General features: G+C 34.9%; 1 protein-coding gene across 1 annotated transcript in view; it reads right to left on the reverse strand.

The window, feature by feature from the left end:
* Positions 1-833: 833 nt before the first annotated feature.
* Positions 834-18,495, reverse strand: part of LOC149556900 (uncharacterized) — a 166,874-nt gene continuing 149,212 nt past the window's right edge. Inside the window, exons 15-18 of the mRNA XM_089831531.1 lie at positions 2,230-2,343; positions 1,952-2,134; positions 1,745-1,789; positions 834-1,627 (exon numbers count right to left, since the gene is read on the reverse strand). Of these exons, the coding sequence (XP_089687657.1) occupies positions 1,493-1,627; positions 1,745-1,789; positions 1,952-2,134; positions 2,230-2,343 (477 nt within the window). The 3' untranslated portion in view covers positions 834-1,492. The remainder of the gene's footprint in view (positions 1,628-1,744; positions 1,790-1,951; positions 2,135-2,229; positions 2,344-18,495) is intronic.

The following is an 18,495-nucleotide window of genomic DNA, read 5'->3' on the forward strand; positions in this document are numbered from 1 at the left end:
ATGGAGTCTTTGTCAACTTGGAAGACAGGTTCGGATCAGGTTGGTATCTAGGTAACTAGTTATGACTTTTTTAAGAACTTTCCATTTTATCTCTTATCTTCATACTTGTACCTGTGTATGTATTAATTTTAAATTTAATGGTAATTTAAAACTAATGCTGACTAGTCAATGTGCATATTGACCGTTATTCTTGTTGACTTTTCCTTTTTTTAAATGGAGATTTCTGATGTGGCTCCTGTTTTGTAAGGGTAGTCTTTACATTTTTCCTGATTATTAATAGACTCTATGAACAATCGGTTCTAGCACTAGAATGACAGGAAATTGTCTAAAGGCCTTTTCGAATAATATGCTAACACAATGATTATTACAACCGTGGATAATTTTGTTAATTTACTTATTCACATTGCTTCCATATGCTGCTTCATAATTTAATTCTGATTCGATAAATAGAATATTTTGATTCAATTTATAAAAGTAAAAATAAAAAGATTAAGATTTTCAAAATGAAAGATGGTAATTGACATAAGAATGAAAAAACAAAACAGTTGGAAGTCTACTTCCATTTCGTTTGCTTAGACTTCAGTCTTTCCATGTTTTTGCAAGATACTTCCACATGAGTATGCTCACCCACTGCAGCTGTTGTGCAGCATTTGAAAATGGTTTGCAGATACCAATTTGGAATTGTAACAGATCCCGTGTAAAATCAAGTATTCATTTCAGAAACAGTCACTTCGGAATTTGGAAGATATAAGATCGAGTCCGATGTCTGTATGCTACCTTTCATAATCTTTTATCCATAACTGTAACACACATTTAAATTCATATACAATGAATTGCCAATAAATACACTGCAGCATGTATTTACCTCAAAATAATGATACATATAAAAATACAACATTCACTAGTTATTACGCTCATGACCACCGTATTTTAAGGCACCTTAATTGTCAACCCATCATGCTAAAGAAAAGAATATCACTTAATTCTAGAATATGGTGTTCCTTGACGCTTCTCTAGTTCTAATCATTGGACTGCAATTGCCTCTCCGGCTATAATACAATATGGAAAATTGCAGCCAAAAACTGCAACGCTCATTCATCAAGGATAATAATGGACACTTCCACTGATATATCACCCACTCTTGGAAGTGTAGGAATGCTCAGAATAAGAACAACCCCACAAACTAATCTAAGAAGAAATGCCAGAATAGAGGATCTTTAATGTACATAACTAATCCAATCATACAAATTGGAAGTATCACTCAACATCAGTGGATATCAGGGTTAAAAGTGGTTGATGAACCTGTTGTCCCTTCTCTTTGAATTTGAACAGATACAACACTGAGTTTCATCAATGATCTGTGCATCTTGGATGGCCTCCTGGTGAAAATTTTAACCGCATAGCAAATATGCAGAGAAGTTGTGCTTAAATTATTGCATCAATTGCAAAGATTTTCCATAAAGGGATTTCGTGGAGGCTGCAGCAATTCAATCTAGTTTAAATAGCGCCTACAACTTCTTGAATTACAGAAACATGGGATTTTCTTCCCATCATCCTCATGGTTGAAGTGATAATCATATGTAATTTCTTCACCAGCATTAATGTCTCTTTCTGCAAAGAAAACTACCTGTAACATTTAATTCAAATCCCAGAGTTGCATCAACAATTTGGTTTGCATACCTTGATATTGAATATTTTTAAACAAAATAGACGAAACATGATTCAAATATCACAAGAGACATACCTTCTTCTGAGTCCTGACAGAGATTACCTTTGCAGCACAATTGGGCTAGTTCAATACAGAAGAAAAATAGCATAAGATATCAATGCAGTGGTGTATTGTAATCATGTACTATGTATGTTTGCAAGAATATGTATGATTGTGAGCATTTCCTATTGTCCGGGGGAAACAAAAATACCCAGAAGTGAAGAAAGAAAACCTAATACTCACAGAACAAGAATGATTTACAAAGCGAGCGATTCCACCTTTCTGAGTAGCATCAATAATATTCTCCTTGTCTATTCTGAAAAAGTAGCATGCACCCTCATATTGCAATTTTCCCCGTGAATGATAAGCAATTTCTCGTTTGTCTGCCACATGAACCCCAATTATTTCACCAATATACTCCACCACCTGAAAACATAGTTATTTACCAATTAGCAATTAAGTTGCTGATAATATAGACAGCGGGACAAAAGATCCACATAAAAGAGCAAAAAGGTACTTACCATTTCGCCTTTCAAAATGTTCTGAGCAGTATATAAGCCAAGAGCATGAATGCCAGACTTATAAACCACCAACCGTTTCCAGCCTTGCTCTTGCTTGAAGCGAAGGTATTCTCTCTGCAATAATTAAGTTCATAACTAAGATGTAGTCACTGGTGAATATACATATGTTAATTAGTTTAAAATTCTATCACAAACATCAGGTCAGTTGTCATTGTGCTGTGGCATGGAGCAAATACTTTCAAAGCCAGGAAGCAGACATTAAATGTGAAAACATGAAAGAATATATAAGGAGTTTTTATATGGAAAAGATGGTTTACAAGAAATCCACCACAAGAAACCTATTGCTTAAATTTGCACATGATTTTTCTAACAGTGGATGACATACACCAATGATGGGCAAAAGGATTCCAAGAGTTGCAGAAATCCTTTGAAGGAACTGCTGGCTCCACCGATGGTGAGCAAGCCTTAAACTTATTCATTATATTCATATTCAAACCAATCTGCTATAAGGATCTTGGACTCAAGTGATTCGTTCAGGATCAGGTCCACCGGTCTTGGCCTTGCAGAGCCAGAAGCGCAGGGAACTCAAATTACATTGTTCAGTTCCGTCAAGTTGGCTATAATCGGTTGGATATCCCAGCATCGAGTTGGCAAGACTCGTAGGATTCCAATCTGAGGTTTTGGGAACCAACAGATTAGCAACTCTACTGGGGAAGTTGCAAAACAAACCCTAAGATTTTTTGATTTCAGACTAGTAAGAGTTAAAATTTATTTGATTTGTTAAAGTATTTCGATATATTTGAAATCTTAGTTAAAAAAGCTTTTACATTTATTAAAGGGCATTTGATTTCCTTGAAGCCTTAATCTCTTGTGGTTTTGATTTGGTAAATTTTGATTAACTCCGTTACAATTTGATCTTGTAGAAGCATTGTATATCTTTTCTTCAAGCCTTTGCTGCAGGTTTGATCTTTGGCGAGGTGCACTCTACTGAAGGGAAGAACTCATATTCTTGAAGATGCTTCATTTCTTCCATTTGGAGGTGGCGACTCTATTGTGTCTTGATTGGATCATTAGTGACTTTGTTGAGGGAAGTGACTCAGAGAGATGTACTTTTCTTATTCTTGAAAAAGCGGACATTGTTATTGCAAAATGTTCCAACCAATGAAAAGGAAATAATATCTTCCAAGTGAAGATAGACCACTAGACCTGGGAAGATTCAAATATGATCCTAATGGTTTATATTTAAGACTCACTTATTGCACCCAAATTCTATGGAGATTGCAGTGAATGTGCTCTCAATCATTTGAATGCTTTCTACGGATTCTTACATGCATAAAAAGTGGATTTGGAAAGTCATGCAATGAGGCTTTTTGTCAGAACCTTGAAGGATTTTGCAATGGGGGCATTTGACTTATTGCATACACAAAGTATTTCATCATGGAGGGAGTTGAAGCAGTGGTTTCTTGCTGTATTCCATGATCAGGAAGAAGAAAATATGTATGAAGATCAAAGTCACAACATGGAAGAGGATCATGACGTGTTTCCACATGATGCCTTTTTCAATTTGGAAAGAGTTAAAGGGGAGTCTTCAGCACATTTGTTTCTGAGGATGACAAGCATTTATAGTGAAATACCACCAACCATCATGCCTCCACGCAAGGAAATCACAACAGAATTACGTGAGTTAGGAGTCTCACCAAATGACCCTGACTTGAAGTTTCTTTTTCAGAAAAGAAGAAGGTGGTGACGATGAGGAAGAATGCACTAAAGTAAGGCAAGAACATTATGATGTCTCAGATTCGAATGAAGAAGAGATCTTCAAACAGTCTGAGGAAGAATCAATTTGTGATAAGACTTGTGCGACAACAGATGACAGTGAATGCGAAACTGAAAAAGAATTTTATGATCAGACAGAGAAAGGCCCTGAACTTGATGACATTCTCAGTAATACTGAAGCAGATCCAAGTTACATATATCCTTTGGATGCATTTATGAACTTAGATAAAAAAGGATAAGTTGTAGATCAGATAAAGGAAGAACCCATTAATGATGAAATTTGCATGGAAGTCACTGACACCGATGATCATAGGGAAGATGATCTTCTTGGCATAGAAGGGATTTCTGAATTACTTGAAATAGAATACCAAAAGCATATTAAGAAGCATGCTCAAAAAAACTCATGTTGTATCAAAGTAAACAAACTAATGATTTAGTTTTTGATGAAGTTCCAGATCAACTAAGCACAGATTCATTGTACACGCAAGTTCAGGAAGTCTCCACCAAGCATGAAACATGTTATCCAGATGAAACGGATGGTGATTATCAGATGGGTCAGGGTATGCTATTTACTAACGTAATATATGACAGAGCACCTATGGAACCAAATGAAGATTCTCATGGAAGTATACCAGAGTTCTCTATGTCAAATCCAATCTTTGAAGAGGATTTTCTATGCAACCAAGTCCAACAATATCATAATGAAGATAGAAGGCCTAATGATGGTTTCGAAGTTGATAAAACTTATAATATGCATCCAGAAGGTGAAATATGTGTTAGTTCAGCCTATAAGCAAGAAACACAATCATATGAGTGTGATTCTGAAAATTCTTGTCTCGTATTGGCTCAGATTTTTTATAAAAGAGTGAGTTTCCAAATATAAGCAATATTTAGAGCTTCCTTATGATGAGAATTTAGAAACAATATCTAGGGTATGAAGGTCAGGTAAATTGTGATGCTTGTGTTATTGATCAAATGCATAATTACAAGGATCTTCCATCCAACAAGGACCACAATGCGACTAAGGTCAGATACCAGTGATTGCATCGATGAAGCCAAATCAGTAAGTATTGCTCATAAGAATAATCCATTTGATACAGGTATGAAGTATGAGCAGCATACCAAGGTAAGTATCCCTAAAGACTAATAATATTTGTTAAGAATAGGCTTAGGGAAATGCTTTTAAGCTTTCATTACAATTCTTTCAAGGATTTTTCTTCTATGTTTTCTGATCAAATGAGTGAAGCAAGAGGTCAGATGCTAGGATTAAATAAGAATGAAGTTTATTTCTTTTCAAATGATTTTGTTGATAAATAAAGGGTTAAATTAAATCTAGACAAGTGATGAAGGAAAAACACATGTTATGTAATGATTGTTTTCTAATATTTGTTAATGGATCAGATTTTACTAAGGAACAATATGATACCATATTCAGCAGATCCAAAGTGTTACATGACCAAAATCGGGTTTTTGATAGAGGAAGGAGCAAATGTTTATTTTTTGGGGTCCTGGGGCCACCCAATCTTACCTTGCATCATGTTAAGCATGGATGCTCAATCTGCTCCTCCAGAGATAGTTAGAATCTCATTGCGCCCACAAGGTGTTAAGCATGGATGCTTGGTCTGCTCCTCCAGAGATAACTGGAATCTCATTACGCCCACAAGGGGCATATGTTCCCAAAAAGAGCCACTGATGGAACTCTAAATTTTGGCAATTTTGGCAAAATTTGAAGTCCCAAATACCATGCTAAAGGGAAAATTCTCATGTATGATTATGTGTAAATCCTCATCTTCAAATGTGTTCTTGCCATTCTAATTTTGGAAGCCAATTTCATGGACACACTCAGTGGTCAACTTCCATATTTTATCCACTAGTTATATTCAGACACTATGGTTCAAAACCCTTACAGCCATGATCAGGAGAATGTGGAAAAGAAAGCTGGTTCATATATGCATTTCTTTCAGGACTATACAGTGCATCAGCAATTCATCATGAGGGAAATACATAGGATTTGTATTCAAGAATATATGAAAGATAGAGATAACAAACATCAAAGTTATATTTTTTCCACGATAAGACACTGCCATCATTTTTAGAGGATTGCAGTGCTTACCTAATGACTCATTTCTAATTGTTCCAGCAGATGCAGATTGATATATCAGATAATGGAAAACATGTGCTATAACAGATGTTCTTTGTTCTTCTACTTGCAAAGCTGAGATAAAATTTTCGCAAAGCACCACATACCAATATCCTGACATGCTAGACATGGCAAAGGTTGCAGGTGTTATTGCATTTATAGTTTCAGCTGATGGTTACAGTAATGGAGGTGTGCACAAATGATATATTAATGGTTACAGTAATGGAGGTGTGCACAAATGATATATTAATCTTATGAGAAGCCAATGGTTATCTATGCTAAGAGCTCTGGATTTTCCCAATGCTATTGGCTTGATTACTGACTTACTAATGGATCGTACGAATGAACAAGATGCTAAAAAGAACGTGTTTAATGATGAATTTGCAGAACTGAAAGATGGTCTCTGAATAATCAGTTCCAAGAATTAAATTTCCAATTTGAGATTGAGCACCAGCCTTCACTGTATATTATCACATGAGTATGGGAATGACTAGTATGGTGATTGGGTAAAATCATTTAGTTAAATAGGAAAGCTTTGTGCAATCTATATGTCAAGAGATGATAATATGATGGACCCATTTTACACAGAACTAAACATCTGGAATCAACAAAAAGTATTTGAGACTAATAATCCAATGCAAATGATGACAGTAACGGATATGTTTCAACTGTGCAGAGATGATGGTAAGGCAATGACTACACGTGTACAGTGCGCATCCAGCGACTCTGAAGAATATCTCAAACTTAAACAGGAGAAGCAAACTCATATACGCATAAGGATGGATACGAAGATATATGCTGGGAGTTTGTTTTTTATCATATATTATTCCATCATAAGTATCTTGAAGACTGATGCGATTAAAGATTCATGCCATAAAAAAAAGTTTGGACAGATATACTGAGCTACAGATGATAGCAAAATAATGGTATAAAATAGGAGTTCAATAAAATATGCTAAGAACAAAGCACAATTCCTTATGAGCAACTATTTCCCAGCAACGATGAAAAGGAGTCTTCAGATATTATGAGGACAGTAACACTAAAGGGCAAGTGCAATAGAGCATAGTTATTATCCAATCTACCAAGACCAAGCCTGATACAAGAATAGGATATCGTATAAGAAGAGTTTGATAGCGATAAGTTTCCAGACATGCATACAAAGGTTCAAATGAGATATGTTGGGCTTAAATGTAATCTTGCCACATCACCAAATATCTGGAATCACCGCTCAGATGGAAGAAGATAATATGTTATGAAATGAAAAGTTTTAATGACGTCCATGAGACCAACAGTCTAAGGGACCAAAAGAGAATCCATTAATCGGACTGCTGAGATTTCTCCAGTTGGTTCCTTTTGTTGTGGATCAACATAAGTAAGATGGCCCCCTTGTGAAGTCTTGAACCTTCAAAAAGTTATTTTATGTTCTTCACCTTTAAAGTGTCCTTGTATTGGCTGCATATATCCTCATATGCGGTGCATTCTTTCACATAATGTCATTCTGTTTCTAGCACCCCTTCACTACAGAACCTACAAATTTTGTCCTTTCACTCTTCTTTAGGAATCTTCTATTTGCCAATTTCACTCCTCAAATGGTGTGATCCAGACCTCAATTGGGCGATTAAAATTTTTGTCTTTCCCTTGATCTCAGCTCCTAAATACTCTTTGTCGTCATGTTCACATGTATGAAGAAGCCAATAAAAGAACTTGACAAATACATCGAAGTCACAATGTCAAGAATAAGACACAGCAATAATGATTTTTCCAGGAGAGACCTGTACAAAATAATAACCACCACGCCCGAGCAATAATAAAAGGAGCCATCATGGCATTAACAGCGCCCATGGTGCAAGGAGGAGCCCCATATGGCAGTAGCAATACTAAACTCTAGTCAACGGGTAGATGCAGAACAAAATTCCTGTGGCCTTGGAAGATGTAGCAATCTTGAGGATTTCAGTGCCTACTTTCTCACAAAGCCGCTGGAAACATTTACTACCACAAATTATTGTTTGATGATTCATATTTAATGATGTTTTGTTTTTTTTCGCAGGTCTATGTGATGTGTGATAGGGAGGAGCATCATCAGTATAAGCAACAGAGAGTTAAATCTTTGAATTGCTTGGAATCCATGAGACGAGAGTGTACATTGATTGCTATGTAGAGACATAGATGAGAGGAATATTTATAGCACGGATGATTCACCGCTTAAGTGACCCATCTCATATGCTTGGTCATACAATTGTATCATCTGTAGGAAGTTATATTATGATTATGAAATTATATATTCATTTTCATTAGTAAGTAGTTGAGATTAGGTGTTGTGAAGGGATGTTTCCATTCCTGAATCCTTCCACACCTTTTCATTGTTTATAATATATGATACAAATCAAGCATGAAGACGTAACTAACAACTTATATACAATACATTTCATATATTTCTCCTACAAATTTTTACATACCCCATTTTAGCACTCTTCATATATATTATTCTTTCATTTGGTAAAGAAATGGAAAGTTGAACTAAGCTTGTGGATATTGGATCATTGGATAAAATTTTATGCTATTCAGGAATAATTTGCTGTGGATGGATCATCCGTAAGGAGTGTCTCTATTGCAAATTTTATTTCCGGCATCATTTGTGAGCATAATTTTTTTTTTTTAATTTAGAGTTGGAAATATTATAAAGTTTCATCTTTTATAATTATTTTTTAAATTCTATAAATAATTTATATCATAGATAAGTGGACAAGGTCAACTACCGCATTTTAAAATTGGACATCATAGATATAGTGAAATATTTAATTGTTCCTATATGGTTTGACTCCCAACCATAGGAGTTACAATGCATTCTAAACTATTTTAAAATTTTGTCCATATATTTGATTCGTCGCATCTTGATTACTAAATATTTTATAGTTGATGCGCATAGAATTTTATAAAGTCATACATTTTAAACTTATAATACTGACTCTATTGCCCTCTTGATTTCGACACTGGTCTTTACATTATTCATAATCCATATTCCATATGCTGGCAATTATTTCATATCTTTCCTTTAAAGAATTAATTTATTCATTTGTTGCATTAACCCATACTTATTCTTATTTTAAAAACATTCATATATTCATTTATTATTCTCAATTCATAATTTGCAAGTTAAAAGCTTTCTAGAATTCATGTCATTCTGGAAGCTTTCATTATCTTCGTATTCTAACCAATCTACTATAAGGATCTTGGACCTAAGCAATTTGTTCAAGACCAGGTGCACCCACCTTGGCCTTGCAAAGCTAGAAGCACAAGGAACTCAAATTATACTATTCAGTTTCGTCAAGTTGGTCATAATCGGTTGGATATCCCAGCATTGAGTTGGCAAGACTCGTAGGATTCCAATTTGCGATTTTGGGAACCAACAATACCCATGTACCCCCCCAAATGCAACTTAGGGGAATGCACTTAAACTGACAATGCAAGATGTGTTTGGGCTACTAGGCCATGTTAGGTACCCATGTACAATATGCAATCAATATAAGAAATACAATATCTCATGAAGTGGAGAAAGAGAAAGCCTCATGGGAAAAATCCTCTCCCAAAAAGAGAGGTGAAAACACACAAGATGCATGGATGAATGGAGTACTCAAAACCCCCCAAGAACTACATACATCATGTATATACAAACAATGAAACCCCCATAGGAAGGATAGAAGGAGACATGATACCCCTCCCCATCCCCCCCATGATGAAGAAGCTCCAATGTTGATGAAGTGTACCTGAAAATAAAAGAGAGTCCAATGCCTAGAAGCAACATGTCTCCCCTTAGGAAGAAATAAATATATCAAATAATGACGAAGCCAATCCATGTATAAATCGAAGAATGAGGAAGTTGGTCTCCATGTATGCATCTCTGAAGACTAGATAGGTCTCTTCAAACACAAAAACTTCATCACATCATCAAGCTTACCTATGAGATGTGACAAACCATGTAAAGTTGAAGAGTAGGGAATTTCAATCTCCAAAGAAGGTGAAGTATCTCCAACTATGATGTTATCATCAAAGAGTAGAGAAACCCCGTTAAGTATGTCTCCCAAATCTAAAATGTGTGACTCCACAAATAATGAATCAATATCTATCAAGTAGGAATCCTAATCAGGAAGACAAATAGATATATCTTATAATGAATCTTGGAATCACCAAAATGAGATGAATGTGTGATATCAACTAGAAAAGGAGCTACAAGAGGAGTTACTGGATCATCCTTGCTCTCAATATATGCATATTCTTCAATCTCATCTAATGTATAATCATCATAGGGAATATTATGTACATCATCAAGTGGAATGAGGTAACTTGAAGTAGGATTATTTTGGAAAGGAAGAACATGTGGATCTCCAAAAATCTCCCAAATAATTGTCCAAATTATGTGTGGGCATTGAATTCCTCTAACTTTGCGGTAGATGTCATTGAAGAGACACAAACTGATGCTACTACTAATCAACATTATATTACGAGCATCTTTTCTCCCCAAACGTATTGCTTCCCCTATGACTTTGGCTCAACAACAAGCCCATGAAGATAAGGCAAGAGATTAAGCAATCTACAATATGCAATTATTCCTTTTGCCCGTGACTCCCAATTATCCTTAGTCAAAAGTATTACCACGAGATGTGTTTCATAACTCATGATTACATCAATGATATACTTCTCCAACCACAAAATGAGAACAAATGATTATACCCCACAATCGGGATATAGTAGACTTAGATCACTCTGCAAAGGACAAAACTAAGCCAAATTATGAAAGTACAATTATTTTCAAGTCACTAAAAACTAATACTAGATCTAGAAAATACAAAAAAAAATTGCAATTGAAAAGGAGTTTATATGAGCCCAAACAAAAGCCTTGGAAGTTGTAAAAATTGGGATTTGCAATTTTCAAATAAACTCAAGAACATTGACCAGAAATCACTTGCACCACTATGTAGATCATGTAATATACCCCAAAAACAAGAAAAGGAATCTGGATGAGTGAGAAATCGTTGTTTGAAAATCGGCTTTGAAATTATTATTTTGAATCGCCACACCCCACTTCCAAAATTCAAATGACCTTAGATTTGGCCTAAGATATCCGATTTGGATGAAACAAAATTTGATTTAAGGGATTTTGGATCTCCTCTATGTGATGTCAACCTATGATTTGCACCAGCAAGCTTCAATTTGATCTACAATAGAAAGCCACTAAATACAAAATCCCGAATTTCCTCCCAATAGATGATGCAATGATGATGCCCAAATTGTCAAATTCTACATCCACAACTGAATCAAGCCAAGATTGCTATCCTGAGAAGAGGTCTTCATGATGAGTGTTCGAGATCGTTGCAAATGTAATAGCATTGCCATTTAATTTTGGTATATGTTTTCCAAATGACATCAATATATTATTTATATTAAGAATAAGTTGTGAAGAGACATGTACCTTCATGGGACATGTCTCTTCCTGTTAAGAAAGTAACCTGTATAATTCTACAGGTCTGTTAGTACAGGCCATACCTTCTTGTATGGATAATAATTATCCAATGATTGGCAAATAATACATTTATATCTTCCCTATAGGTACCGGCGACCCCCATATAGGTGTTGATGTTTTGCATTGAACTAAACTAATGCTTAGTTTTGTTTATTCTTAACATAATCCTTGAAATCGCCGATTTAGGGATAATATTGTTTTATTGCCTAAACTAAGGGTCATGTCCCTTGAGGGACATACCCTCTAGATCAAATATATATAGGGTTGAGAATGTAGTTTGGAGAACACACATACACAGTAGTTTGATTCTCCAAGCATTCTCCTTCCAACAAAGATATAACTTGAGATATTCTCCATCACTCAAGATCGAGTATAGAAGACTGTACATGCAGCAAAACATCAGTTATATCTGCATCAATAAAATTTGAATACACATATTGTCTTAAAGATCATTCTCAGCATCTTGGAACTGCACTGTAAGTTTGATTCAAGGCTCACGAATTTGCAAAACTGTACATGGTATTAGAGCCAAGTTATCAAATCTAGGGCTCTGCAAATTTTCAGTAATCAAACCTTTTATATATTTAGTAGTTGTCTTCCATTTCCAATGGCATATACAATCAGGCCTAAGGACAATTTGATGGAAAGGGACACTTTGAAGCATGGAAATTCAGAATCTTGATGATTCTTGAAGAAAACAATGTTAAACAATTTGTTGATGGAGCATCCAAATAGCCACCAATTGAACCTCACAAATCCATATGGACCAATGGAAATAGAAAATCCATTCAAATCATCTTGGATGGAGTTAACAATGATATCGTACCTATGCTTACGAAACACCAAACTGCCTACGATATGATGAATGCATTACAGAATGCATTTGAAGTAAACAATGCAACTAGGGTCCTTGCATTAAAAAGACAACTGAATCACGTCCAAATAAAGAAAGGAGAATCAATAAACTCTTATTTCCTAAGAGTTGTTGGCATTAGAGATGAATTGTCAAGCATAGGAACCATCATTAATGACACCGAACTAATGCTCATGGCCATAGATGGTTTGCCAAAATCATGGGAAACTTTTGCACAAGGAATAAGTGCTACAGATCAACTTCCAAACTTTAACAGGCTCAAGAATGATTGTCTTCAAGAAGAGTCAAGAAAGCTAAAGAAAGGAGGAAAACCAAAAGTAGAAGATGAAGAACTTCACGTTCTTAATGCAAACTCCTATAAAAGCAAGAAAAAGCACTTCAAGAAGAAAAGGGGAAATCAGAAGAATGGAAAGCCCAAGAAAGATCTATCTAAAATAAAGTGTTTCAAATGTGAAAAATTTGGACACTATAGATCTAATTGTCCGAAAAACTCCAAACAATAGGCAAATTGTACAAATGTCATAGAGAAGAAGAGACTGATGATCCGGAGAATCGTGTTTTGTATTCCTCTCTATCAAATGAAATCTCAAAGAAGGCATGGGTAATAGATAGTAGATCATCTAGACATATAACGGGATACAAAGAAACTCTAGATTCCTTATCAGAGAAAGTTAACAGTGAAGTTACTATTGGTGAGAACTTTGCACACTCAATTGAAGGAATTGGAAACAACACTTTGAAACTAAAAACAGGGAATACTCTTCTTCTTAAAAGTGTACTCTATGTACCAGGGATTAAAAGAAACCTAATCTCAACAACAGCACTTGAAGATGATGGACACAATGTTGCGTTTGTGGATGACAAAGTATTAACATGGGCTAAAAACTCTTCCATCAAGAGAGCTAAATTAATTGGTCAAAGAAAGGGATATTTGTATGAATTGAATACAGAATCCAGTCGATCCATTCAAGCCCTAGTTCACGAAGCTAAAGATTCAAACGAAATATGGCACGGAAGATTAGGGCACCTAAACTTTAAAACTTTATCAACTATGGAAAAGATGGTTACCAGATTACCAAAATTAAATAAAGATCACCCTAGTATTTGCAAAGGGTATGCCCTGGGTAAAAGTACTAGAAGTCTTTTTCATGATAGTACTAGAAAAACAAATAATGTACTAGAATTAATTCATTCAGATTTATGTGGACCTATGTCTGTTCCCTCCCTTGGAGGATTCTGGTATTATGTCTTGTTCATAGATGACTTCTCTAGGAAAACATGGGTTTATTTTTTAAAATGCAAAGAATCAAAAGAAATCCTACAAAGATTTAAAGAATTCAAAGCATTAACTGAAAAATTTTCAAGACATAAAATTAAAACCCTTAGAACAGATAATGGAGGAGAATATACCTCATACTTGTTTAAAAGGTTTTGTAAAGAATCAGGGATCAAGAGGGAGTACACTGTTCTTTATAACCCAAAACAAAACGGGGTAGCTAAAAGAAAGAACAGGACAATTATAGAAGCCGCTAGCGCTATGATTTTTGACCAAAATCTAGAATACTATCTTTGGGCAAAAGCCTCTTGTATTGTTGTATACATTCAAAACAAAAGCCCTCACTCCTATCTTAAAGATAAAACCCCTGAAGAAGTATTTACTAAAGTAAAACCTAATATAACTCATCTCAGAATTTTTGGATGTCTTGTATACATTCATGTTCCAAAAGAAAAGAGAACCAAAATAGAAACATCTGGGAGCAAAGGTATCCTTGTAGGGTATAGTGAAACTTCTAAAGCATATACAATTTTCATACCTGAACAGAAAACTATTGAACTTAGCAGAGATGTAATCTTTGAGGAAGATCTTGCATTCAAAAGAGCCTTAAGTTCCAATGAACCTTCTCCTTTATCAAATTCTGAAAGAATTTGTGAATCTGAATCCCAGAGGGAGAACCTAGAAGAGATCGAAAATGAAAATATGAACCTTGAGGATAATTCAAAGAAAAGACCACTTGGGCCATAAAAACAATTGAAGCAGCTCAAGATTTTGTTGCACCTTCAGGATCAATCAGAGAAAGTAAAAGACCTAAAAGATTCTCTGGTTATACAGCAAATATGATTGATTTATCCAAAACAGAGCCAACCAATCCTTCTGATGCTATTAAACATCCAGCCTGGAAAGAAGCTATGACAGAAGAATATCAATCAATTATGAAAAATGATGTTTGGGAAATAGTTCCAAGACCAAAAGGAAAATTTGTTGTTTCTTCCAAATGGATATTCAAGATAAAGCATGCTGCTAAATGAGGGAGTATTGAAAAATATAAAGCCAGATTTGTAGCCAAAGGTTTTTTCTCAGAAAGAAAGGATTGATTATGAAGAAACCTTTGCTCCTGTTGCCAGAGATACTACCGTTCGAACTATCTTAGCAATTGCCGCATCTAAGGGATGGAAGGTACATCAGATGGATGTAAAGACAACATTTCTCAATGGAAAGATTTCAAAAGAAGTCTATCGGGAGCAACCAGAAGGATTTGAAACCCATGATCCTAACACCTTTGTTTGCAGACTCAAGAAAGCTCTTTATGGGCTTAAATAGGCTCCCAGGGCCTGGTATGAAAGGATTGATAAATATCTCACCGGCTTAGGATTCTCTAAGAATGAAGCCAATCCAAACTTATATTATAAAAGAGATAAAGATGGTGTGGTAATATTGATATTGTATGTTGATGATTTATTAATCATAGGTGATGATCATCTTATAGATCAGTGCAAGAAAGATCTAACCAGAGAATTCAAGATGAAAGACTTGGGTCTTCTCCATTACTTCCTAGGATTGGAAGTACGACAGAATGTTGATAGTATCATACTGAATCAAGAAAAGTACACTTCAGATATCTTGAAGAAATTTGGAATGTGGAATTGCAAGTCTATGTCTTCTCCAACGAAAACCAATTTGCATAAACTTAAAGAAGCAGTTGCAGAGTCACCTCCAATAGATTCTACTCTCTACAGGCAAATGATTGGGTCCCTGATGTACGTAGTAAATAAATACAAGACCTGATATTTGCTATGTTGTTCATGCCTAAAGTCAGTTTATGTGTGAACCTAAAGAGATTCACCTAGTTGTTGTTAAACATATTATGAGATACAAGGCACTTTTAATTATGGACTCGAATAAGAGAAAGTTGCTTTAGATTTGCATGGATTCACTGATTCAAATTGGGGTGGAACTGTTAAAGACAAGAAACGCACTTCAGGATGCTGTTTCAGTTTAGGATCAGCTATGATTTCATGGATATGCAGAAAGCAGTCTTCAGTAGCTCAGAGCTCCACAGAAGCCGAATACATTGCAGCAGCGATGGCCTCTCGAGAAGCAGTATGGCTAAGGAAGTTACTTGTGGGATTATTTGGGCAAGCCATGAATCCTACAATTATTCATTGTGATAATTAGAGTTCCATCAAACTCTCAGTGAATCCAGTTTTCCATGACAGATCCAAGCATATTGAAATTCCTTACAATTATGTAAGAGATATGGTAGATAGGAATTATGTAAAATTGGAATACATTTGTACTGCAGATCAGACAGTAGACATACTCACCAAACCTGTATCTAGAGTAAAGATAGAACATTTCAGAAAGAGACTTGGTATGGTTGAGTTGTAATTCATTTGTACTCTTTTGATTATTAATAAATAATAAATTTTATTTTTGTCAGGGTATTGACTGTTACGGGCTCCACCATGTGCAATCATTATTTAAGAGGTGACGATCTCTGAAATAATGAATACTTGTATAAAAGGTATTATGAGAGATGACGATCTCTCTTATAATGTACTAAACAGTAGATTTTACTGTAAGATCCAGATGAGTTTTAGATCGTCTTGTGACATTGACATTGCTATGTTCATGGGTCACAAACTGGATAAAGGAAGAATTTTAGAAATTCTCTAGGTTTATCCTATATTCTGGTAGATCTTAAATTCAGGATCTCATTGTGATATAGATATAACAATTTCTATGAGTCACAACATGTGTCTTATCACTAGTAGCAGTGATTTGTCATATCACAGGTTTAGTAATATCACTTTGTATCATGTGTTCTATGATACTACATACGAAGAAGAGACAGCCAGATATAGAGTATTAATTCTTGCTTAACATATGTATTGATGTTGCTAGATATGATATCTCTCTGTAGGATTATCAAGTTAAGAGGGAGTGTTAAGAAAGTAACCTGTACAATTCTACAGGTCTGTTAGTACAAGTTGTACCTTCTTGTATGGATAATATATATCCAATGATTGGCAAATAATACATTTATATCTTCCCTATAGGTACCGGCGATTCCCATATAGGTGTTATTGTTTTGCATTTAACTAAACTAATGCTTAGTTTTGTTTATTCTTTACATAATCCTTGAAATCACAGATTTAGGGATAATATTGTTTTATTGCCTGAACTAAGGGTCATGTCCCTTGAGGGACATACCCTCTAGATCGGATATATATAGGATTGAGAATGTAGTTTGGAGAACACACATGCACAGCAGCCTGGTTCTCCAAGCATTCTCCTTCCAACAAAGATATAACTTGAGATATTCTCCATCACTCAAGATTGAGTATAGAAGACTGTACACGCAGCAAAACATCAGTTATATTTGCATCAATAAAATCTAAATACACATATTGTCTTAAAGATCATTCTCAGCATCTTGGAACTGCACTGTAAGTTTGATTCAAGGCTCCATATTTGCAAAACTGTACACTTCGTTAATCTTATAATTAGTATGATAACAAATTTAATCTCTCTCTCTCACATATATATATATCATTATTATATTAATTTTTTCTCATGTAACAATAAACATATATCTAAAATATAATGAACACACACACACACACACACACACACACACACACACACATATATATATATAAATTATATCATATGTAATTATATATAAGTTTATCCGGCTGAAGCTATCAAACATCAGCACTCCCTCTTAGCTAGGGAGGATAAACACGACAAATATTACACCATTGGTAATATTACAAATGACGATACTTTTAAGGATATCTTTGATTAGAAGGTATCCACCATTTTGATATCACATTTGATATCATGAGTATTGGCCTTCAAAATATATGATATTCACCAAATACTCTAAGTAATGGTCTCCAGAATATCAACACTTGATATTCACCATGTACTCAATAAGGTAATGATCTGCAAAACATCAACATATGATATTCACCAGTTTGATATCACAATTGAGTATTGGTCTCCAGAATATCAACATATGATATTCACAAAATACTCAAGTAATGGCCTCTAGAATGAGATGCAAAATATTCACCAAATACTATAATTAATGACCTCCAGAACATCAATTTTCATAATATTCACCATATGCTCAAAAATGTTTATAAGGTATGTGCACACGCAATCTCATAATGCTTACCATATAAACATCCATCATGCAAGATATAATCTATCATGATTTGCATAAACATCGTAAGATATCAATCATAATAGAAAATTAAGTTATTATAAGATCATCACCTTTCAAAAACTTATGCAAATACAAGTGACATCATTTGGAAGTCGTCACTTCCTCATAATGTACACAGGGGGTAGACCCATTAAAATCACATAGTCACAAAGTATATTCATGAATCAAAGTCATCTTGACTAATATAATTTATTGATCACTGGGAAATCCATCTCAACATAATTTACTCCCTTTGAATCAATATGATCGAGATCACTGAAGGTTGACTGAATCATATTCTCTATCGGCTCCCTCTCTTTCAAGGTTGCTTCTAATAAAATGTAATACTCCCTCTGAATCTCAATCTCCCTCTTTTCCTACGAGAACATTCTTGGAAAAGATCAAGGCAAATAATTCTTATAGTAATAAGTATTGTCTTTAATCACATATGTAGAGATTATCC

Source organism: Cupressus sempervirens, chromosome 5, assembly GCF_028749045.1.
Source record: "Cupressus sempervirens isolate cs-2001-9-10 chromosome 5, ASM2874904v1, whole genome shotgun sequence".
Lineage (NCBI taxonomy): Eukaryota > Viridiplantae > Streptophyta > Pinopsida > Cupressales > Cupressaceae > Cupressus > Cupressus sempervirens.